The 25968-nt window shown below is 37.1% G+C and overlaps 2 protein-coding genes across 3 annotated transcripts; one reads left to right on the forward strand and one right to left on the reverse strand.

Annotated features, from left to right (window-relative positions):
* Positions 1-3180: 3180 nt before the first annotated feature.
* On the reverse strand, positions 3181-16195 carry LOC128208990 (uncharacterized). Of its 2 annotated transcripts, none has more exons than XM_052912774.1 (10): positions 16098-16195; positions 10510-10701; positions 9481-9598; positions 8121-8221; positions 7081-7222; positions 6801-6895; positions 5941-6046; positions 5494-5578; positions 4726-4936; positions 3181-3468 (listed from the first exon to the last, which is right to left on the reverse strand). In XM_052912774.1, exons 2-10 carry the CDS (start codon positions 10651-10653, stop codon positions 3331-3333), a joined length of 1140 nt encoding a protein of 379 aa, XP_052768734.1. In that variant the 5' UTR covers positions 10654-10701; positions 16098-16195; the 3' UTR covers positions 3181-3330. The 2 variants fall into 2 exon arrangements, with proteins under 2 accessions (XP_052768734.1, XP_052768733.1); XM_052912773.1 differs by lacking the exon at positions 16098-16195 and adding an exon at positions 15908-16042.
* On the forward strand, positions 15902-22943 carry LOC128208991 (nucleolar protein dao-5-like). Its single transcript, XM_052912775.1, has 5 exons — positions 15902-16016; positions 16262-16347; positions 18392-19219; positions 19676-19755; positions 20958-22943. Exons 2-5 carry the CDS (start codon positions 16281-16283, stop codon positions 21045-21047), a joined length of 1065 nt encoding a protein of 354 aa, XP_052768735.1. The 5' UTR covers positions 15902-16016; positions 16262-16280; the 3' UTR covers positions 21048-22943.
* Positions 22944-25968: the final 3025 nt, after the last annotated feature.

Consider the following 25968-nt stretch of genomic DNA (forward strand, 5'->3'; position numbering starts at 1 on the left):
CTATGTCTGCTTCAATCATAAACAATAGTTTTAGCGAGATACAATTTCTGATAAACTTACAAATGCACCAGTATTACCATTTTTAAATCAGACTCGAAAGAGGACCCTAACAAATATTTATTTAAGATATAGTCAGTCCGTGCTGCTGCATATGCATAAACGGTCTTAGTCAACTTGCGTGTATATTCTTTGCGGAGTTAGGCAATGATGATGATGATGATGATGATGATGATGATGATGATGATGATGATGATGATGATGATGATGATGATGATGATGATGATGATTGTGGTGGTGGTGATGGTAATGGTGGTGTTGATGATGATGAGGTACGTCGGACTCAGGTCGATTTCCTGAAGATTCCGCTGTTCTCTTATTGTAAGTCATCGCTGAATTTAAAAAATAAATCCGACTTGAGCCTCTGCACACACCGAAATGTTTCACCGAAACATCGACATATTCTTAGTTACCATCACTTACAAAGTTGCGGTCAGCGCTATATTTTCCAAAGGACCATTTTCCCATCGTATGCTTGTAGATACTAATGGGTCTTATTTCCAGATCAATCATTTCCCGAATCCCATTGTTCACGGCCTCTAAACGCCAGCTCCACCACTTTACGGTGGTGCAAAGAAAAAGAGCTGTCGACACTTCCGTGGTGGAGCTGTGCCCCATGTTTACATGCACAAACGGGAGTATGATTTATATTTTATTTGATAATTTCATTTAACGGACATATTTCGAAAATCGGAGAATGTGGTACCGTGTAAGCACACTTCTACTGTAGGCTGGTTACTATTTCGTTCCAATATTGTGCAAACTGTGGTGTCAGGAGCTTTTCTCCCGAATCGGACTTGTGCATATTTTGAGATCTGATTGCATAGCAAGTACATTTTGGTGCTTACACACCCCGTAAGAACATTCTCACGCATGCAAACATAACTGTTATGTATAGTACCTATGCCGGAACACAACAAAACTGATAAGCAGTTCTTAAAAAGGAAATATGCACGTATTTATAAAAGTGGTGGCGCTGTTGCCCTAGTGGTGGCGCTATCGAGTATTTTTTGCGCTTGAAGTAATATAAAAAGTAAACGCTTTTGGAATGAATACAAAAGTTGCTATGTTTATCATTCATTGAACATTATGCTGGTTATGTATACTACTTGCGGAAACAAAACTCTACGCGAACTACCTTAACCTTACTGAAAACTATTGGCTAGGTGCTGTTAATTTTACAATATAACTATGGAGCTGGCGTTTAGAGGTCGTGTTGTTAGAGGGCAATTTCCTCTACTGATGAAGAGACCAAAATATGTGCATACCGCATGTAAATATTTGTATGCGTTTTTATATATTTCAGCCTAGTCACCTCGTAGAAAACTCGCCCTGAATGAATCTTCGCCATAAAGGACTTGCCAACTGGCAAAGTTAACCAGGCGTAGGTAATCATAGCATTGTGTTAATCTCAATATAGAGTTATAAGGCTGTGTGGAATGTTTTCGTCTCTTAACCTGTAGACAAACCCTTGGAGCTGAAAATATTTATTTGGTTTTAAATTGAAATTGGAGGCAAAAAAGTAAACCTTTGGTTCCGATGCTACTTTCCTCATGAACGGCCTTACATGTAAGGTACCTATCTATCATGTGGCAGTCGAACTGGATTTGAGCCAGACTAAAATCCTCGTAACAATTCGTGTATACCCGGCTGTGTCTAGCTTCCCACCCAAATTCAGTAATAGGACACAAATAAGTGTAACAAAACTGAAAAATATAAACTTTAAGTTAATGAAAAACAAGGTTTACCACTTGAAAGTATAGTCATTTCTTATTAAGGTATGTTAATAATAAACAGCACCATAGTTTTCGCATTTTCGGTGTAAACAGCAAAACAACAGCTGTCACAGTAACGAAATATGATACTTGTGTCTTATTATCACGGGTTAATAAAAGTATAATTTGCCACAAACTTATGTTTTATCTGTTTTCCAAGAAAATAGATATTTACCATGAATATTTATCTATGACAAAGCATTTAACGTAAAACAGATCCAAACAAGGGTATACGCAGAAAAAACAATTTTAACGTTTTATGACAACTTTATTTGGCAACTAAGAAACGTACTGACAACTTTATCAAACATACTTATTATAGTCAAATTTATATTATTTGTTTTACAACTATAATTGATATGATCTATATTGCTTTATATAAACTAAAGTATCAGTTAGTCAAACATTGTTTTTATAAGGTAAAAATCACATTTTCTACAAATGTTTAAATGTAACCCTGAAACCATTGGCTACTGACTCGTTGAGCCCGTTATCGTTTCCTTGATCAAAAGCATCACACGTGATCACAAATTTCCACAAAATCATGCATGTGCTGAAAAATCGAAAATAATTGTTGTTGATTTTTGTCGCGAAATACTTCCTCCCAATATCTTAATATGTTCTCATGTTATTTATATTTGAATCATTGGTTATCATTATTGTTATTCTTGAATTAAGAGGAAGTATATTCGACTTCTTACTTAAAAAACCTTTTGCTAGAATTCTGCGTGCTCGTACACCAGAGTGATGATGCTATGCGTACTGTGACAGATTTATCATTATCAAACCTCTGTTGGATGAGAATGCCGATTTTAAAATCGCTGTAGTATTGTTCTTACCTAACAAATGTGATGCGCAGTAGATACTGAAAGAAAATGTGTAAAGACTATGTATAACGCGCTATAAAAATGAAATGTAAATAATCGTTTCAATTTATCCGACGTTAAAATGTCTTAAAGATAAAAGTAATTTGACGTTTCGTTTATGTGCCGGGTAAGCTTGCGCGACGTCATTGTATTGTGTTATAATCACGGTATTGGTTTTACTTGTCGCTGCCTTTACGCAAGTACGCGGCTGAATCCACATGATTCTGACTCTTTTTTTTAAATCAGCCCAAAGTTCAGTAAGCGTACTTGACTACATGAGCCTATAACTGTCCATTTTCTAGTACTAAATACAGCACCTCAGAACGCCCTGGATGCACCAGATTGCACTATGGTTTACAAAATTTTCCCAGGGGCATGCCCCCAAACCCCAATAGTACAATTATGAAGCCACATCAATAAAGGCTAGCTACGCCCCTGCTTGATACCAATATATGCTTTTCGATAAAAGAAAACACGACCAGTTTTATTTTAGATTATTGACATATATGTATTTGTGATTGACCAAAAAAATCACAAAAATTAGACGAATAAATCACAGCCGTTCAAGACCAATGTAAAGTTGGCGGGTGCAAATGTCCAACAATCCAGGGTAGCCAAGAACGCACGCTGGTCTAGGCCTTGTGCCCGTGCCACGTGGCGTAGTCTTGGTTCTGATCGAGCTTGCTCACGTGCTGATTCACATGCACAATGTCCCACTTCTTCATCCACGGGCCTTGGATTGTCGTATCGAAATCCTCACTCTCCGCTTTCTGAAAGTGCAGATAAACATTATACATGTACTACAAAATATGCCAAATTTTGACGATTTACAAATATCAAGATGAAAGCATTTAAGTATTGACATTTTAAATCCACATTTAAGTAAGTTCTAAAATTGAGAGTACCGAGTGAAAATAAACACTTAGAAGGAACCAATCATTTACATCAATATGTACATATGTAAAGTTTTATCTGCCCATTTAGACAAACATTATATTGAGTATTTACAGATGAATCAATACACACACACTACTGTATGACCAATATTATTACCATCTATCAATTTTCAGTTATAATATAATCAAACAAACGTGTTATTACCTCTTAAAAAGCTGTATTTGTTTAAGGTAAGGTTTTCAACACATAATATAATGTAAATAACTGATAATGTAACCATCGTTGAATATTTCCATTTATGATGAAAAAAGTTAAAAACAAATATACATCGATTAATCTCTATATCTGGCCATTTAGAGAACATCAATTAGAAGAATACCGGCGTAAATGATTTTTGGAAAGATGAAAACAAATGTTCGTTAAGGTATGTGATGAGATTTTTTTATACGATTTTCACATCAAGTTATATTGATCAACAACATTTATGTGTTCAAAACTACAAAACGAATCCGACAATATGACTGTTTTCATAAATTTTAATTTATCTTCAACACAAATGTTTTTTTGTTTTTTTTTCATAAATGCTTTTTTTCAGCAAATTAACTGACCGAAATCAGTTGTTCGATCTATTTTTGTAATAAATTTAAGCATATACATGTATATAATTTATTTTGCTTAGCTGTTGAAGTCGATATTATTACTCAAGTCAGTACTCAGGTCTTGGCCCCGATTTCTCTAAACTTGTTGAATCCCTTATAACAAGATTAAGCTTTTGTTTGGGTATGATTTGAGTAGTATTTAAATTTTAATGTTTTTAAACCCTTAAAGGAAATTATGTATAAAATGTTGTTGTTTTTTTATTTAGTAAAACGTAGATCAAGGAAGACGTTTGACGTAATGAAATAAGCTACTTCAAGAACTGTCGAGAAAATTCAACCAGTCTTCGAAAAGTTTCAAAACGAGTTTATTCTTTTCACATGTATTACTTCTTTGTATTTATTTTTTATGTGAAACTATTGGAAATAATATATGCATACTTAAACGTGTCAAGTAACTGGAATATCACACATGGGTTTCCTATGATACATCATGCGCTGGTGTTAATCATAAAATTGAAACTGATTTAATACCGGTATAACATCGTTCATGTCCGCCACGGCTTCCTTCTGCAGTGGGTGCCTATCGATACCCTCAAACTTGTCCCAGTCCACCTGAAGGTCCGGGTTATCGGCTGTCCTCATCAGCACACACTCCTTCATGTTGTAGAAGCCGTTGGGCAGGGCCGGGTCTTGCCATCGTAGATCCAGGCTCCACCGGATCTGGCTGCTCACGTTCGGCAGGCTACGGAGGAAAATATGAATATATCTGACTAAACATGTGTTAATGGCGTTGAATTTTAAGGTATCTCTTGAGCAAATAAGCGTGTTGATTTATGTGCCATGATGTTAGTTAAAACATGTAATTCAGAATTTGAACTGGACATATCATGTTCTTTGGCAAGTATTGTTTATTAACTAGTTGTATTATACTGTGTTAAAGATGCAATTGCTTGGAAAATAGAAACTTCATGGAATGTGTCAAAACGGAGTTGGTATTAAACGTTCACAAAATAACAGAGTTTAGCTTTAATGCCCTGTGACTTAATATAACATGTCGTTCGCTCGAAGTTCCCTCGACGGTCCCGGCCAGTTCGAGCCAATGGGTTTCGAATGTACTAGTATTATCATTTAAAAAGGGTACTGCTCAAAAATACTTTCACAACCATGGTATCTCCACTCAACCTCAGCCGCAGATTGATGTGGATTCCATTGTGTTATCATTAAATCAATTAAGTACATGTAGTTAATGTAAACATCTGTTCGTTAACTTTCGTTTTTGTTTGTGACGTACATACTTACCTCCTGTGTGGGATCATGTTGTTGAGCAGCAGCATTCCCCCGTACGGCACCCGGCACAAAACACGGTCCTTCTCCACGTCTATCGCTTCAGAAATAAAACTTCGTGTCAAAATCATCATCATCATCATCATCATCATCATCATCATCATCATCATCATCATCCTCATCATCATCGTTGTCGTCGTTGTCGTCGTTGTCATCGTCGTCGTCATCATCATCATCATCGTCGCTGTCGTCTTCGTCGTCATCATCATCATCATCATCATCATCATCATCATCATCATCATCATTTCAGGAGCAGCAGCAGTAGCAGCAGCCTCGTGACAGTTCTACAAACTAGGTGAAAAAGGGCATTAAGCAGTATAGGTACGCATTAGTTAGACGTTTTTTTTAACTGTTGGAGGTTGTGTATAAACGGTTAAGTAGAAAAAGTGGAATGAGGGTTACCGAGTTTGTCTTTCATCTCTTGTTCTTCGAGCATGACGTACCACGTGCCTCCATGACAACACTGATGCGTGCCCACCTTCCCCGACCTGTGGCCCTTGTTCATGAGCTTAAATATAATAAAACTGCGAGATGTGTTTCATGCTTTCGTATATATTCTCACGGTCCCATTGTTAAGTTCTTGGCATTGATAGTTGCGTCTGAGCTACGAATAGGGGTCTTATATAACGTAAGATTGATAGACTGTGACACATAACATATACATTTATTAATACCAAAGAATCAGCGTAAATGTATACGAGTACTGACCCAACTTTTTTCCTCAGTACATTAAAGCTACACTCTCGCAGATTGATTATTTTGACAACTTTTTATTTATTGCCTTGGAATGAGCCAATTTCTGGAAATCAGTGATATAAGACTGCTGTCAAAAGAGCAGATCGCAGTTTTCATATTGACGTTTGAACATTGATGTTTTATGGCTAAAAGCGTTACTAACGGTTTAAGACCAAACCGTTGACCAAACAATCGAGATCTGTTATATTGTGAACAATCTTATTCGACTGAAATGAAGGCAGTGATGCCAAAATGAGCTGTTTCTGTGACAAAAGAAAACTATAAAAAAAATCGTCAATTTATAAGAGTGCAGCTTTAAAAACACGACCGAACCTGTTTTTTTGTGTTCAGATAGGTCAAAGTGCAACCTTTCGTATATCATCAGCCTAACCAAACCTGGCGGGGCTTCGACGAGGATACTAGTTTGCTTCCACGGTGGGGCAAACATTTAGTGTATTCTTACAAAGCTGAATCACAATTTAGTTGGATACGATATGCCCGTATGCATAGGCATTACGCATGCGCACCTCCATACATCCGTTAAATTCGTTGGCGTCGAGGAGCGGGATCCAGGCCGTGGGCTGCAGCACCGTGTACGAGTTGTTGTCAAGGTAACCCACGTCTGCAACATGCAGTTTGGCAGTTGTATATAATGAATTTATATATTATATCAATTAACTATAAATATTGGTTTTTATTTCTGAGACAATCAGTCTAATCAAGTTACTTCAACAGCGACGTCCGCGGTGTTTTAAGAACATAAAGCAATACTCTATATGCATAAGGTTAAAAACTAAAACTTATTACCCTGATGCCAAGGGACGGTGGTAGCCTCGTTCTGAGGCGTCTTTGTGCGCAGGTTCCAGACTGGATGTCCGGCAATATTCGGGCCGATCAGTTGTTCGACGACGTCCAACAAACGCTCATTTGTCCACAGTGCTTTGAACGCCTTAAAATCATTGACACTTACAGTTTAATGTACAAACCTAACAAAAATATCTAGAACGATGTTGGCGTTTCAAGCATCGTACCTATCGGCTATTTACAAGTATATGCAAGGGCAGGGTGCGTTGCAGCCCCCCCCCATAATTAACTGTAGTAATAATTCCAGTTAGTTATTACTACTAACAGAAAAGCAGTGACGTTCAGTGCAGTGGCTCTCGCTTCTCGCCAGGGCGTTCAGTGGCTCTCGCTTCTCGCCAGGGCGTTCAGTGGCTCTCGCTTCTCGCCAGGGCGTTCAATGTTCGATTACCGATCTAAGCGTATGTGAGTTCGTGATCAGCAAGCCGGACAAGAAGATTTTTCTGGGTACTCCGGTTTTTTTCCACGGAATACCGCACTCTTGCGCAATATCATGAACACGAGGGTGACTTTTAGCGCAAGATATACAACTTTCTTTGTAATCGTTGCAAAAAAGAAATTTTCACTAATGTTACGCCATGCATACCATTTTATCAGGCAGATGCGCTTTGACTCCTTGTCGGGCGATTGGAAATTTGTACGATACATCCAAAAAGAGAATGTGCCACATCGAATTCACAGCATGAAACCGGATTGACATATAATTATACAGTTCTTCTTGTAAATTTCGCATAGTCAAGTAAAAAAAAAACCCAACTCGCCAGTGTGATTTCCATTTCTGACGAAACTGACGTTACAAGCTTCGGTTTCCCCTAAACAAGCCACTTCAGATAATGTGACACAGTGTTCACTTATTGAAAAGTTTCGCAACTGAATACATAACATGAACTGGGCTACCAGGTGTCGTTCCTACTCGCAATTTATGTGTTCATGAGTATTTTTTTAAGGTTGTTGTAGTTGAAATCATGAAAAAAACATGGCCTTACCGCTGGCAGTTTTCCATATTTGTGTAGAATAATGTTAGCCCCTGGAAAATCTGCCTCAATCTTGATCAGTCTCTCGAAGAATCCCAGGTCTTTATACAAATCTGAAAAACAGACATCAAACTACTTTTAGCGACACGACGTCGAAAATAAGTATTTGGGAAAAAATGGCATTCTTATATTTTTCATAGTATTGCGTCTCATTAGCAGACAAGTGTAGCTATGTTGAAATTTCCTTAATCCTGTTGTTGTTGTTGTTGCTGTTGTTGTTGGTAATGTTTTCGTAATTCAATAACATTAATTTGGATCGTTTATTCTCAATAATGTTATCGCCCCAACAGTACTCAGTTCCGCTGATGACGTCACATGTGTTTAGGTTTCAGCGGTTGACCGTCTGCATTAAAGTATGTGGCATTTGAAGAAATTAAGGCGACAAAATATCGTGTTGCTGTCATGTATGTTGTGGTAAAAACAATGATAGATTTTTTTGGCATTGTTATCTTAACAAAGTTCCACTACTACAAATGCGCTACCTTTGATTTTGAAGCTCTTGTTGAGTTGTGTGACGAATTGAGCCATATTTTGCCGCTCGTGTGATGTTAGTTCTGCCAAAGGTAGTTTGTTTACCTTTAATAAATATTGCCGACTTTGTTGAATTGTTGGTCGAGTTGTGTCACCTTCTGAATGTTTTATCGATGATTGGCTTAGTCGAGAATTTGGGCGATATGCTCTATGCAGATACTGATTGTGAACCCTTTGATTTTACCAGACTTGTAGAGTTTTGGGGCAGGTTGTTTTACATACTGACTGTGTGATCTTTTCCGGCATACATGTAGTAGAGTTTTTGGACGATGATTCGGTTGGCCTTGGCTAGTTATGCACACACACTGAATGTGTTACTATTGATTAAGCTGACCTTGTGGAGTTTTGGGGCGAGTTTATCAAAACAATGATTGTGAGCTACCTTTGTTTCAGCCGGACTAGTTAAGTTTTGGGGCGAGTTGGTCCATCCAATGAATTTGAGCTATCTTTGTTGCAGCCTGACTAGTGAAGTTTTGGGGCGAATTGGTCCATACAATGAATGAGGGCTATCTTTTATTATGCATGCCTCTTATGGATATACTACCTGCTTGTGCTTATTTGATTACGCCTTGTTGACCTCTGTGGCCACAATGAATGGTGGTTATTTGATTTTGCCTACCTAGGGGAGCTTTTTTGTTGGTTGGTCCACACACAGCTAAGCTTGATTTTCCACTCTTATGGAAGTTTGAGGCTAGTTGTGCAAATTACTGGTTATTTTGCATTTTAGTTTGCTGGTCTAGTGGGGCTAGGGGCGATTTGGTCCATGCACTGATTGCGTTACCTTTGATTTTGCCGGCCTTGTAAAGTTTCTGGGCGAGTTGTTCCACCAGCTCGTTGACCGCCTCCCGGCACGCGTCCATGTCCTTCTTGTCAAAGAAATCCTCCACGATCACGAAACCCTTAAAACAATTTCGGAATAAGAGTGTTTTAATGATTTTGATTATACATATATTACCATACAATACACTTGCACAGCCACGTATTTTAAAGATGCCCTCTTACTCCCAATAAGATTAACCACAATTAATGCAATAGTTTTGATATACCAAAAGGATGAATAAATGTCGAAAACAATGGTTCTTATGAAGGATATTGAGATTAATTTGGAAGAAAGGTTAAAAAACACACGATATTTCTACCTTATGAGACAAACGTAGATCACACTAAATCTTTAAGCACTCACCAATACTTTTGCGTTTTCAGCTATTCAACACACGGCTACAATCTTGGTATCAGTAATCAATATGTTCCATTGATGCAAATTTAGTAAGTACATGAAGTTAAAGGTTTATCACTAAAAATTTATGTTTGTTATACATGTGTATGTATTGATTCTGAATTAAAAGGTTATACGTATGCATACACAAACCTTCGTGACAAATAGCCCTGCATTGGCCCATTTCGGCCACTTAAACTTATAAATATATACTTCTACACCTTTAACCAGTTATATGAATAGTGTGTCTCCTAATCCATTCCCTGATTAAAATATTTGAAAATACTGACATCCCATTGGGCAAAATATAGTATCGAACAAAAACTCCTTCAAGGAGGCTGTCAAACACGTTGAGCTGATTAAAATGTTCTAATGAAGGGAATAGATATTGCGTGTTACTGAAAATAGAAATAGAAATAATCGTTGATCTGCAAGAAGTTGACAGCGAATATGTTACATATATATGGGATTTCTGTGGTATGCAGAAACTTAAACATGGACACAAAGTGGTCCGCAGTCCTTCGCGTCAAACTATGTTATTGGTAAGCATGAATCAATCAGTATAATTGGTAGGCAACTTGAGTTTGTACTCACGTCATCGAAGAACTTCTTAATCATTTCTTCCGAAAGCTGGCCAGGTTTCTTCTCCGTCGGTTGTGGCGGCATGGCCCTCGAGTCAAACACTTCCGGGTGGGCCTCATCCGTGCCGCCCGGTGTCACCTTAATCGTGTCGGCCATTTTGGTTTCCTTGCACTTCTTAGTTTTACGAATTTCGTTTCTTACCGTCTGAAATATGTGTAATATGCAGTCAGTTTTACATTAATCAAATATCGTTGTAAACACCGAGCATGTAGTTCACCGAGCATGTGGTTCACATCGGTAAAGGATTTGATAAGACAAGATACTCAGTCCAGAGTTTTTGACCCCCAAACTTATCATTTTGATAAAGGCTACAAAGGATAAGATTTTATTAACAACTCTGTTATAATGACCTACAGCAAGCCAAACATTTGTAAATGCTGTCTGCCCAGCTGGTATTAAATTCCTACCACATGTTTCTGAGAACCGAGTTGTACATCGTATTTTCACTTGTTCATTTCATTTGATTTAGTTTACTATGGGCAGTAGGATTTTGTCATAAATCAAAGGTATTCTTGAACTTGAAGAATAAATTTTGGTGTATTTCATTATAATCACATTAACAGTTAAGAATGATATCTTTTTGCGAATATCTCATGAATATCCCAGCACGACCAAGTGTCGGAATGCCAACTCATTTTAAATCTGACCATGTATGACAAAGATATTGACCAGACACAAACTGTCATTAGTAAGGCTGATATACATACTTAGTTAAGATGGATGTTGTGACCTTGACCTCGAAGGTAGGATCAAGGGTTTTGTGTGCGACACCTCCTCATACTATGATGGTCACTTCGGTTTAATAATTTAAAATGCGGCATTGTGTGACAAGATATGGACCGGACACATATACTACTATCAGTAAGACTCACATATCAAAACAACCTTATGGCGTTTTTGTAGGTAATAAACTGGTTTTGGTTTAATATTGGTTTCACAAACAGTGTATTTGTTTTGACAGTTTCAAATAAAAAAAACATACCAGTTTTATCGTTTTGTGTTACGAAAACTTAAACTGGAGGCGGTTTCGTCGCTTCATTATTTCCGAAAACTAGCCCACTTTGAAAAGCTTCATTGCGGACTTTGACCCAATTTAACATGTGAGTTGAAACACCATTTAGTTAAAACAGGCTAGCGACCATCTGCGGTATCATTGTTTTGAAGAAATTTAGGAATACTGGCTACCTGCAGAAGCTCCATCATGTTGTAGATGGATGACCCATCCCACATATCTAAATAAAAATCCAACAAACACTATAAATGTAGTGACGGTCTCCTTTCTTCACCAGTTTCTTGATTTCAGGAGTGTTCCAAGGTGCAGAGTCTTTTGATTTTGCCATTTTGTGTGGAAGGTGTTTGTTAATACATGACTTTAGACGGTTTTAAAGGTGTTCATTACCACCTAAATAAAAATCCAACAAACACTATAAATGTAGTGACGGTCTCCTTTCTTCACCAGTTTCTTGATTTCAGGAGTGTTCCAAGGTGCAGAGTCTTTTGATTTTGCCATTTTGTGTGGAAGGTGTTTGTTAATACATGACTTTAGACGGTTTTAAAGGTGTTCATTACCACAACAGTACCTTCATTGGTGTTCACTTGAGATGGTTTCTGTAAATGGAGATGGTAAGTGTCAGCTCGTATGCTATCCCATTGGACACTTGTAGAGAGTGATTTTTCTCGGAATTTGCTTGTGTAACACATGCCGCGTGTTAATTTCCACCAAGACAGAGTCGTGATCAAAGATTCCAGGCATGTCGCCAGTGCGTAGCGCCTTACTAGGAATGTAAGTGATGAGGAGATCTAGCGTGTTGTTATTTCGGGTTAGCTCCTCTACAATTAAGTTGTGTTAATCCATAGTCGTCTACGCAGTTTCCAAAATTGTAATGAAGGTGTGTGTGTGTGGGTGTGGGTGCGTGCGTGCGTGCGTGCGTGTGTGTGTCATTTGGTTTTAGCGTTATGGATTTCAAGTCCCAGCTTGGATAAGTTGAAGTCTCCGCCAATTATACAAGTAGCATCGGTGATGGATGCTGCTTGATTCACTGATTCTTCAACTGGGTAAGACTGAGTTCGTCGTTAGTTTTCGAGTTGTACAAAGAGCGCAAGTGAAGAGTTTTTGAACCCACCAGGTTAATCTTAGCCCAGATGATCTCACAACTGTAGCTCTGGTACATCTGTACTCGAAGTAGAGTGTCCCTCATGGCTTATAGTACACCGCCGAAAGAACGCCCACCACCAATAACAATCCTAGTACTTAACTGTCATATTCTTTGATTTCTCTCAATGTTCAAATGTCTGCCAATTTCAATTGATAAAGAATAGTTTGTGGCCCTAAATTTACAAAGCTTTTTACTACGGTTACTAGGTAACAAGTCAAGATAATCTTCAAAACAATGATTACTCTTAAACATCCTTTATACAGAACATTTGGAAGAACTATAAACAGTACAAGTCCAGTTTTGCAAGAAGTGGTCAAACATTGGTCTACTTTTTACAATGGACTTAAAATGATCATGACTATTGACTGATAATCAGACAAACCAACTCCGTTTAAACATCGTAAACAACTTGCCAAAACAACTTAAAATAGTAATACGTCTATAGTTAGTCGTTCTCTAAAATCTCCCTTATTCTTATATATAGGTAAATATAACTCCACAGCTCCAGACATCAGGAAAAATGTCTGAATCCAAAATATCATTGAAAACGTGACCAACAATAGATCGATAAACTGTGATCGCTGTCTGCATGTTTTAGGAACTCATTTAGAACAATAACAAGCAAAGAATGACATTTGTTATATTTCAACAGACTAGCAACTTGTTTTTAATTCTTCAATGCTAATTACAGCATTTAAAAACTCATTGTTATTTGTAACAAAAGCATCATGGAAGTCTTGAGATTCAACCACATTACCATTACGGACCTTCTTTATAGGTCCGTGTTACCATCAACAACAGACTCATTCAATTTGATAAATGTGTTTATAACAAACATGAATTTTTTCAGACAGTATCTTTCCTACCACCAGAATACAGTCATGTTTAACAACATCCAGAATGGTTTAGGATCATAAGAGCGTAAATTAATAAGTTCTTTACTTACATCATCATTAAACAATCTTACTTTCATATTAATTGTCTTTTTACAACATTTACTTAATTCTTATTAACCATTGTATTATTACTATCAATAGTTTTTTATCCTTCTATAATAATTCTAATCATGCAGATAGCTTTTCCTAGCAGTATCACAATCAACATCAAACCAAGGTTTCTTCTTAGAAGTATGTGGTTAGTACACAGAGGTCTTTTTTTAAATCTTAATCCGCTTTAAAGCTGCACTCTCACAGGTATACCATTTTTACAACTTTTTTGTCTTGGAAAGAGCAATTTTTTGCGTAAACTGATCTGCAAACCAATGATAAAAGATTGCTGACAAGAAACCAGATCGCAGATTTTCATTTTTCCGTTCGAAAAATTAATGTTTTATGGCTTAAACCGTTACGAACGGTTTAAGAAAAATGCATAAAACATCATTTTTTGAACATTAAATCTGAGATTATTTTTTTCAGCAGTCTCGTATAACTGGTTTCCATTGATTTACGAAAAGACGGCTCGTTTCAAGACAAAAAAAAAGAAAAAGTTGTCAACACGTTCAATCTGAGAGTGCCGCTTTAAAGTCAACATCAATGTCATCATGGTCGTGTCTATCAGTATTATCTGATAAATTATTATCAGTTTGTTTATGAAATAGACGAGTGTGCATCCGAAAAGACAGGGTTTGTGTCATTTTAAGCAAAAATACAATAGAAGCATGCGGTTAGTACACATGTATCTTCTTCACAACAAATAGATTACAAATATCAGTAGAATTAACAAAAAATCAGATAATTTATTAGTTAAACTATTAAAACTATCTTCTGATTGTTAAAAATAGAATCAACTTCTACAACATTCTACAATGTATCTTCACCAAAGCTAGACAAAAATCTATCTAACAGTAGTATCACATTACTACAATATAACAATAACACATAGTCAATCAAACTTGTATTTTTATTCCATATAATCCATTAGCAATAAACAGTCCAGTAGATTTGCACAAATCAGGGGCGGGTCCAGGAATTGACATAAGGGGCGTAATTAAGGGGCGCAACTTTTGACATGTGACCCCCCCCCCTCCCCCAGAACCGAAAGTATAAGGCATGAACTGTTTGTATGGATGGGGATTTGGGGTTACTCCCTCAAGAAAATTTTAACAAGTTGTAGTCGGAAATGGTGCATTGTGGGCGTATTTTATTACCTTTGTTTCTCTCATATTGATGAACACAGTAAACTTGGATGATTTTAGAGGGGGTGCGCGCCGGGTGCACCCCCATCTGATCCCGCTAGTGCAAATCCAACAGGCGACAACTATAGTTATTAACTTTTCTCTGGTACAATGAAAATCTTTCTAATGGAATACCCAGATCCGAAAGATTTTTAATTGACATATTTTAATAGTAATATCATCTAAATTATTATCTGATACATAAGGGTCCAGTTTAACGTAATGTAACAGCTTGCCACAGTGTGCATTTGAATCACCAAAAATATTAAGGGATGCATTGTTATATTGTGCATGTAAATCAACAATATTAATTTCAATGTTATCAAAAAATTGGTGAACCCTCGGGGGGGGGGGGGGGGGGGTTACTAACATTTTAAATAAAGTTCATATATATGCTTTAGCAAACTTGTTTTATTAAAATGCCAATACCTCCAGATTTCCCTTAAAATACTTCACGATGTTTGCCAAACAATGTAGATCTACCGTATATCCAATATCCATCAACTGAAGGATTATCAAAACAATCTAACTTAATTTCAGCAAAATAGACAATATCATTGTCATGATAATTAGCGAAATTAAATATAATTTCATAAAATGTGTATTTCTGGTCCGTTATTTCATTGCGATAACGAGCAAAAAACGTGCCGTTCACGACCGGCTTTTTGTTTAACATACGCGCTTTCAGGGCTCCCATCGTAACAATGGACGCTGAGCGACCTGAGTTTGTGGTTTTCATTCCAACTCCTCACGACTGATGTTACTACTGCAGATTTGAAGATTCAGAACAAATGACTAATATGGACATGATTCCATAACGTCGTTTGCCATGAACACAGACATTTTCAGCATTTATTTTTTCTGATGCTGAAGATGAAGAGATTGAAGTTGTCAGACCATTATTGAATTCGTTTAAGCCAGACCATCTCAAGTGGCATTTGCACATTTTTTTCCGGTTTGGATTAGTTGCCAAAGCATATATATGTTAAAAGTAGAATCACAGCGGCAATAAAGCGATTACCCGATATGTATTGTGTGTAAATAATCCAAGTAACTCAGTATAGTTTTTAATTTAACCACTTTCCAATCGGCTGATCACTGAAAAAATGGCGTCGGAGCAAAATTGCAACGTATGTCGTTAATTGTTTCGGCCCTGATCGATCATTATGTATTTTTTCTCAAAAACACCGATAATGAAGTAACACAAGTACCTGCTAAAAAGTAATTTTGAACTTATCATTATTATTTTTATTATTTTCATGACGTTTAATTGCCCTTTTAACCACACCAGCTTTTTGCCGTTTGTAATTGACCTATTGAGATTTGTGCTTGAGCGTTTTCCGTGCCTTATTAATTCGATAAAATATATTTTCAGAGCTGCGCATGCGCAAATAATGAAGCGCCATTTCCGAAAACAACAAAGTGATCTTTCAAAACAAATAATGGCGAAAAAGAAAACAGGTATAGTTTTTATTATTTTGTTAAATTCAGCCCGAAACCATCTTTTTAAGTTTTATCTTTTTTTAATTTATTATGATAAATAGTGCATTTTGTGTGTTTTAGTTGATTTCCATGTTTATCGAATTTTATATTAAAATCAACTTATCCTCAAGTCAATATTTATTTATTGTCGGGTACTATCATCAACAGTTTAACATAAGTTATGAATAGCTTTTGACCGACATTATAAATAAATAGCATAATTTATGTAACTAATATATCACACACATCAGTTCCATTCCATGCCCGGACTAAACTCTTGAAATGATTAAAATTAGTTTCTTCCCTAAAATGTTGTGGAAGGGAGTTCCAGAGTTTAGGGGCACCGGAGCGGAAAGAATTGCACCCATATGTTGTAGTTCTTACAGTTGGGATAGCAGCCATCATCTTATATCTAAAGTTAAAGGAATGTTCTTTTATTACCACTAAGTCATGTAGATACATTGGACCCTGCTTGTGGATAATTTTATGGGTTTCTATAGCAATGGACCTTAACCTTCTAAGCTTAAGAGTTGGCAACATTGATTTAGATAAAAGTGTTGGGTAATCAGATGTGTAATCATTGTATATGTATATCCTAAATGATGTTTCTTAATATTTAAAATTTCATCAATCATGACTGTTAAACAAAGTTTGCAAGCAGGTCACGAACAGTTCCGCCCGAAAAGGTTCTAAATAAAAAAATCACCCTAAAAATTTGAAAGTATATACAAATGTAATTTAACAAAATATTAGTCCAAATATTGGTACGTTGACGGATTTCTGATACGGCAAATCTTGTGGGTAGTTATTGGGATTCCGGGTTAAAGTATAATGCATTTGTAAAATATCATAAAAACAAGAAATATTACCATAAAAAATGTTACCAGATAATGTTATTTTATATTAGTACCGTAGACTAAAAACAAATATCCAATGAATAATTATGAGTTTAATGGGTTTTTCTTCATTTCATTCTGTCAAAACATAATGATATATACTTGAAGGGCACATGCAAGGCTGCAGTTCACAATTTTACAACAATTGGAACACTTGGGCCATGGCCATTTTGTTATGATTGTATTTACAAGATCTATCTCTAAGCTTGTCCGAGGTGGCCGAGTTATCGATTGGGTGGAGTTGTTCCGCTTTGCATAATTGTTTATGTGTCAGTGATGTGTTTAAATGCTTGTATTGTTTAAAATAGCTTTGCACTTACATGGTAAAATATGTATATAAACTTTTATTAAACCTTTATTAACCATTTCAAAACTAAAGTACTTCACTAAATACAATTTCAATATCCCCCCCATAAAAAAAAAATATATAAATATTTAAAAAAAAATCCAAAAGCATTTGTCTGAGGTGTATGCAGAATGTATTTAACAGCTTTAAGTATGAACTTATGCATCAGTCAATTTAAACCACACCCCCAAAGGTCCGGGGAATGGCGGGGACTTTGACTTTTGGTCCAGCCAAGCCCAGGTAAAAACTCCGTCTGTGGGGGTGAATTTCTGGAAAAATCTCGTAAAATGCCCCCTGCACCTCAAGGACCTTAGGTTAGTCCCATTCCCCGCTATTTTTGATGTGAAGACAAAACCACTGCATTCACGCGGCACTGCGGGGCTACCTGGAAGGTAAAAATCTCGGCCCATCCCCGGTTTTCCCCGGTAAACCCCCAGACCGGGGGGGGGGCGTGGTTATTGACTGGTACATAACTTCATTAAAACATCATTATCTTTCAAATCTTTGAATTATTAAAGAGTTTTGGTGCTTACTTTGAAAACCTAAACAGTTCTAAATATTAAATCCGTATGCAAGGTGTGAACAACACAACAGCAACATCAGCATTCCACAGGCATGCTTCCTTTCAGAAGAAGGCTGAAAAGGTAATTTGGCCAAGTTGATCCGGCACCCTGTGTACCATACAATTTGTACATGCCTAGCTTATTTCTCACTGAACTTTCAGAAACCTATCCTGTTATGAAACTTTAAAATCACAATTATTATTATTCTCTTATTGCAGGTACGGCTGTGACCTGTGTGAGGTCATCAAAGCGAGTGAGCGTCTCACCAGCAGATCCTTCAAGCATGTATGATTTCATGAGTGAATCCCTGCAACATCAGGGCAAACCAGATATTAAGGATCTAGCCAAAAGTAAGAACACTGCAAAAACTAAAGTCAAAGCAGTGAAAAAGTTTGGTAAAATCAGTGCCAAGGAGCCAAAGAAAAGCAAGGTACAATTAAGTGAAAAGAAAAAAGAAGCAACACCAAAAAGAACTCTGAGACAATCAAAACAGGCATGTGGGAATGCAGCTCCAGCTGTGATCATAAAGTGTCCAATATCAACACCAAGTCTTGATAACATTTCTCCTATTATAAAACAGAATACAGGAAGACACACAAATGAGAGCAAGAGAAAATTGAGATCATCTGATGTGAATATTGAAACTCCTGCAGTTTCATTTGCTGAAGCCCAACAAACACCTGCTTCAAAGGATGACAGTGCAATATTTATCTCTCCAAGAAAAACCATGCCCAGATTTGATGATGAGAAGACATCAACGCCTGCATCATTTGCAACAAAACAGAAAACAAAACCTTTAAAAAGAGTTTTAAAGACCTCAACAGTGACTAACACATCTACTCCAGATGAACCAAAACCTAAACGAGCATATACAAAAATAATAGAAAAGAATCCAGTCCCTTCACCAGCAGAAAGGGTGGAAACTCCAACTTCAGATTATGCCTCAATGGATTCAAGTATTCTCACACCCAGCCCCCCAAAACCCAAGTCAGTGAGAAGAAAGAGGGAGAGTTCTCCAGCATTTACACTGGAAGAGCAAGACATTGGTGGGTTATTTAACTATGTGGAATAACTTTTAATGTGATAAAATGCTGGAATAAGACCAAAATTACCCGGTAATAAATATTTACGGTAGTTTGGTATTAAGCTACCGCCATCTTTATGTGTTGGCAGGCAGGTAGGTAGTTACTAAGTAGTACTGCCTAATATCTGAACTCTAAAATGAAAAAAAAATGACTGACAGAGAGGTTTAAAACATTCAGGTCTTTGGAATATGTGTGAGTCTGTTGGGAAAACAGAGAACTATTAGTTGTTGCTTCAGTTCAAGTAAATCTGAAAGTATGTTATTGATCTTAATAGTCTTGAACATTTTATAGTTTTTAGATGTGCTTTTAACAAAAGCTTTTTGTCCATTGTTTACAACATGTAAAAATATGACCTGTACAGGCAGTTTCTTCATTACCGGTTCATGTTGCTTTAACTACTTAAACATCTTTTTCCAGAGTCGCCAAGTCTGAACAAATCGATGGATGATAAAATGTACAAGAAATCTAAAAAGAAGTATAAAAGCCATAAAGAATCTGTAAGTATTCCAGTACATATATACAGGGTAAAAGTAAGTTAAATGTACTCGCATATTTTTGTGAGTGGTTTTAGTGCATTAATTAGAGATAAATTAGAAAATCTCCAAAGGCACCAGCAGGCTGGTAAAATACTGAAAATTTAGTGGTTCACTGGGCTGGTACTATTTCTGGCATATGAACAGTACTTACAAATCATGTCTCTTTATATAGCTGCAATTGATTGAAATTAAATGACATTTTCTGTTGAAAAATACACCCACCCAGATTTTGTGTGAAAAGTCACAAACGCAGCAAATATCAAAAATGATGTTCCCACTTCACATAACTTAAAAATTGATTATTTAGATTTATGATTATGAATAATTATATCTTTATTTACCATTCTGGCTGATATTTGGCATATCTTCAGAAGAACAATTACATAATTTGTTTTAAAAGAAGCCATTCGAAAATAACTCAGTTAACTCTTATTCTTAAGTGATTTTCTTGGATACATCATGTATTTGCATGATCATGCCTGACTACGCTAAATTGCATGAATGCAGAAAAAATAAGAATCAATGCTTTATAAATGGAATTCATTTCTGAAGTGAAAAAAGTCATGAAGTGTTGTGTTAAAGTTAAGTGCAATTACATGTGGTAGGGTCAAAACTTCAAACAATGCTTGAACACATTTAATTGACCACATAATGCATTTGATAAAAGGGAAGAGCGCTTTCCTGACAAAACTACTTATTGAATTACAGAACCGAACTTGATATAAGATGACAGAGAAGCATCCCAATGTAATAATAGTGTCTTAAATTGACCATAATAATTATGAAGTTGGCCTTTCAAATGTGGAATGGAGATAAATTTGGAAAATTTTAAACTTGGTTAGCATGTTTCTATTTAACTTATCAAAGAAAATTATACAAGTGGGCATTCCTGCTTTGTAGAATTACCAAGGATGGAAGTTTTTTTGCTGACCCTGGGAGTTCATCTGTAAAATGTTAGTACTTCTTTATGAAGTATTGTTATTTATCAGATATTATATTGGTGTCAACTTGCTACATTGTGTACCTTGTTGGATTGGAGCAGAAACACATGTAGAAGTTCTGTGTAACATAGTTTTAGGTTGTAGAGGTGTTTTGTAATCATGAAGTTTGATGAGTGTATCCATGATTGTATGTACATGTGTGTATATGGTGATCTATTTCAGTTGCAGGCCTCCAAGGTAGAGGAATGGGCAGAGAAGGTCAACTCAGAACTCGAAGACGTTGAGAACTTCGAACTCAGTATAGAAGACTGATAGGCTGGCCCAACCGATATCAGTAGTCAGTCAGGCGATTTTACTGAAATTGGACTGAAAATTGTTGATAGAGAGCTCATAGGCTTGTCTGACAAATACCCGTAGTTACCGGTACATGTAAGGCTTTTAATTGAGAAGATTGGACTTGACTTTCTAATTGAGACCGGTTTTTAAGGGGTTTCATGGAAAAGATCGGACTTATAGGCAGTCTAGCCTGTAACATAAGCTGTCTAGCCAGTAAAGAAAGTTAAGGCATTTCATTGAAAAAATTGGACCTATCTAGCAAGTACCATAGGCTGTCTAGCCAGTGCGTTTCATTGACAAAATTGGACTATTAAACAGACAGTCTAACAATAATGAGCTTACAGGCTGTCTATTCAATACCAGAACTTTGTTAATAAATTTAACAGTGTTGTGCATATAGAAGCCTTAGTTATTGTGCAACATGTATGTATTGGACCAGTGGTTAGCAGCTGTCATGAATATGCTATGGAATTATTTTTACTCAACTGACCAGTATTAGAGATATTGACAAGAGATATTGACAACAGCAAATGTGTCAACAGCTATGACTTACTTAGCAAGCCCTTTTCATGTCTCTAAGTAACCTTCGAACAAACTCTTGACTTACTTTGATACATGTATAATTACAAAGTCACAGCCTGCCAATGTAAACAATTTATTCTATTTAAAATTGATTTTTTTTCACTTGTCTACAATTATGTTAAAATTTGTATTCATGTAAGTAATTGACATTTACAAAAAAGGTCTTATTTTTCTCATAGCACTGCCTTTCAAAGATTGTTTTGAAGGACTGATTTAACCCTTCATTTCCCAGTATTGAAGGACTGATTTCACCCCTTTATTTCCCAGTATAAAAGGATTTATTTCACCCTTTTATTACCTGGTATTGAAGGACTGATTTCACCCATTTATTTCCTAGTATTGAAGTACTGATTTAACCCCTTCATTTCCCAGTATTGAAGGACCGATTATTAGCCTCTATTTCCATTTATTTCAGGACTGATTTCACCCCTTCATTATCTCAGTATTGAATGACTGATTGTTACCGTTTATTTCCCTATATTGAAGGACTGATTTCACCTCTTCATTTTCCTTTATTTAAGGACAGATTTCACCCTTTTGTTTATTTGTATTGAAGGATGGATTTCACCCCTTTATTTCCCAGTATAAAAGGATTTATTTCACCCCTTTATTTCCCGATATTGAAATTCTTATTTCACCCCTCCATTTCCCGGTATTTAAGGAGTGATTTCACCCTTTCATTTCCCAGTTTTGGAATACTGATATCACCCCTTCATTTCCCAGTATTGAAGGGCTAATATCACCCCTTCATTTCCCAGTATAGAAGGGCTGATATCACCCCTTCATTTCCCAGTATTGAAGGGCTGATATCACCCCTTCTTTTCCCAGTATTGAAGGGCTGATATCACTCCTTCTTTTACCAGTATTGCAGGGCTGATATTACCCCTTCATTTCCCGGTATCAAATGCCAGATTTCACCCCTTCATTTCCTCGTATTGAAGAACTGATTTCACCCCATCATTTCCCAGTATTGAAGAACTGATTTCACCCCTTTATTTCCTCGTATTGAAGAACTGATTTCACCCCTTCATTTCCCGGTATCAAAGGCCGGATTTCACCCCTTCATTTCCCAGTATTGATGAACTGATTTCACCCCTTCATTTCTCAGTATTGAAGAATTGATTTCACCCCTTCATTTCCCGGTATCAAAGGCCGGATTTCACCCCTTCATTTCCCAGTATTGAAGAACTGATTTCACCCCTTCATGTCCAAGTACCAGTAGCATATTGTACATGTAATAAATATTCTGTATGTAAGTCTGTCTATACTTGCATAAATCTTTTATTAATATGCTGCTGTTATTTTGGCTGTTAAATGTTATAATCAGGTACCAAGGTCTGTTGCTTTTTTAAACTTATCATGAATCTTAAATCATTTATATTGAACCAGTCATTGATGTAAATTTTAGGCCCATTGTTCAGAACTTCCTTTAAATTTACAATGTTGTTAATATCAAATCTTAACTGCCCTGGAAGTTTCATGGATACATTTGTGATCTTCAGTTTTATACTAGACTTGAGACAAATGTTTCAGCTATACATAAATATTAAAGACTTAACATGTATCTCATTCAAAAGTTAACAATGTCGAAAATAAGGTTTTCATCTTTAAACAAAGTTCTGAACAATTGGCCATTGGTCTTGCATTAAGCTTGGGACATAAAGTCAAGTCAGTCCAACTTGTTATATACTCTGTGAAGCTATATTGGCTGCTTTTTTATAAGGCTTTTGATTGTTGAATGGTGACAACAGTTATGTAGTGTCTGATTTTCACCCCACTAAAAATATGAATCAAGTATAGTTCCTAGTGTATTATATGCCTAAGGCTTAAGTAACCGGAAAAATGCTTCAAGCTTGTGAATATAAGAATGAGACGAAAGCAGTTGAATTATTCTATTTTGTGTTGTGATTAGGAACTTTAAAATGATTGTAAGATGAGTATAATTAAACTGATAATGTATATCATGATGAATATTTTAAGCAAGTATGTGATTTATTTTTTATCTTTGATTCAGAGCTCCCAGAGATACATTTACATGACATGTTAAATTACTTGTAGTTCTTTGTTTTTCTAATGTATATACTAGTATTTATATTCAGTATCGTAAATTGTAGGTAGATTTATTTTACAAGCATTATTTGTACACCAGCATGAAAGCAATAAAACTTATATATACTGATAAGTGGAATGTCTTGCTTGTTAATAATGCATGTAAGCCTGGTGTTAAACTTTATAGCTTTCCTGTAGCTGTCTTAATGATCCGCCCCAGTCCAGTGGCATATATACTGTTTTACCTGGTTTATAATATTCCGAAAAAAGAATATTTTTGTTGACAACCCATGTAGCCTGTTTTTTATAACTTGTCCGTTTCTTAGAAATGTTAAAGCCTTGATTTCTGCGACGGACTCGTCGTTAACAAACGTGTACCCGGCCTTAACTTAAAACCATTAAATAAAAAAACTTGATTTACATCTTGCCGGGGACCCTACATGCTTATTCAAGAGTGTAATCCTTGTAACACCCTTGTTCACTGAAAATTAATAAAAGAGCATTGCGGCCGACACTCTTGTTGAGCTTTGAAATCTTGTTGAGCACTGCACTATTGTTTAACACGGTACTCTTTGTTGAGCACGGCACTTTTGTCGATCTTGAAACACTTGTCAAGATTGGAACTCTTGGTGAGCACGGCACCTTTATTTAACACGGAAGTCTTGTTGAACACGGCACTCTCATTTAATAAAGAACTCTTGTTAAGTACTGCGCTCTTGTTGAGCACACCACTCCTGTAGAGCATAACACTTTTGTTGACAACGGCACTCTGGTAGAGCACATCACTCTTTTTGAGCACACCACTCTTGTAGAGCACATCACTTGTTGACAACGGCACTCTGGTAGAGCACATCACTCTTTTTGAGCACACCACTCTTGTAGAGCACATCACTCTTTTTGAGCACGGAACTATTGTTGAGCAAGGCATTTATGTTTAGCCGGGCGGTCTTGTTGAACACGGCACTCTTGTAGAGCACTTCCCTTATGGTAAGCACGGACCTATTGTTGAGCAAGGCACTCTTAAAGAGCACACCACCCTTGTAGAGCACGGCACTCTAGTAGAGCACGGCACTCTTGTTGAGCACGGCACTCTTGTAGAGCACGGCAGTTATGTTGAACATGGACCTATTGTTGAGCACGGCACTCTTGTAGAGCACATCACCCTTGTAGAGCACGGCACTCCTATAGAGCACGGCACTCTTGAAGAGCACGGCAGTTATGTTGAACTTCAACATGGACCTATTGTTGAGCACGGCATTCTTAAAGAGCACATCACCCTTGTAGAGCACGATACTCTTGTTGAGCACGGCACTTTTGTAGAGCACGGCACTCTTGCAGAGCACATCACTCTCGTAGAGCACATCGCTCTTATAGAGCACGGTACTCTTGTTGAGAACATCACTCTTGTAGAGCACGGTACTCTTGTAGAGCACATCACTCTTGTAGAGCACTTCCCTTATGGTAAGCACGGACCTATTGTTGAGCACGGCACTCTTAAAGAGCACACCACCCTTGTAGAGCACGGCACTCTTAAAGAGCACACCACCCTTGTAGAGCAAGGCTCTCTTGTAGAGCACATCACTCTTGTAGAGCACGGCAGTTATGTTGAACATGGACCTATTGTTGAGCACGGCATTCTTAAAGAGCACCTCACCCTCGTAGAGCACGGTACTCTTGTTGAGCACGGCATTCTTGTAGAGGACGGCACTCTTATAGAGCACAACGCTCTTGTAAAGCACGGCACTCTTGCAGAGCACATCACTCTCGTAGAGCACATCGCTCTTGTAGAGCACGGTACTCTTGTTGAGAACATCACCCTTGTAGAGCACATCCTCTTGTAGAGCACGGTACTCTTGTTGAGCACATCACTCTTGTAGAGCACATCACTCTTGTTGAGCACGGCACTCTTGTTGAGCAACTCACTCTTGTTGAGCAACTCACTCTTGTTGAGCACGGCACGCTTGTTGAGCACGGCACTCTTGTAGACGACACTACTCTTGTTGAGCACGGCACTCTTGTAGAGCACATCACTCTTGTTAAGAGCAGCACGGCACTCTTGTAGCGCACATCACTCTTGTTGAGCACAGCACTCTTGTTGAGCACGGCACTCTTGTAGACGACATCACTCTTGCAGAGCAAGACACTCTTGAAGAGCACGGCACTCTTGTAGACGACATCACTCTTGTAGAGCAAGACACTCTTGTAGCGCACATCACTCTTGTAGCGCACATCACTCTTGTTGAGCACGGCACTCTTGTAGACGACA

Source organism: Mya arenaria, chromosome 11 (assembly GCF_026914265.1).
Source record: "Mya arenaria isolate MELC-2E11 chromosome 11, ASM2691426v1".
NCBI lineage: Eukaryota > Metazoa > Mollusca > Bivalvia > Myida > Myidae > Mya > Mya arenaria.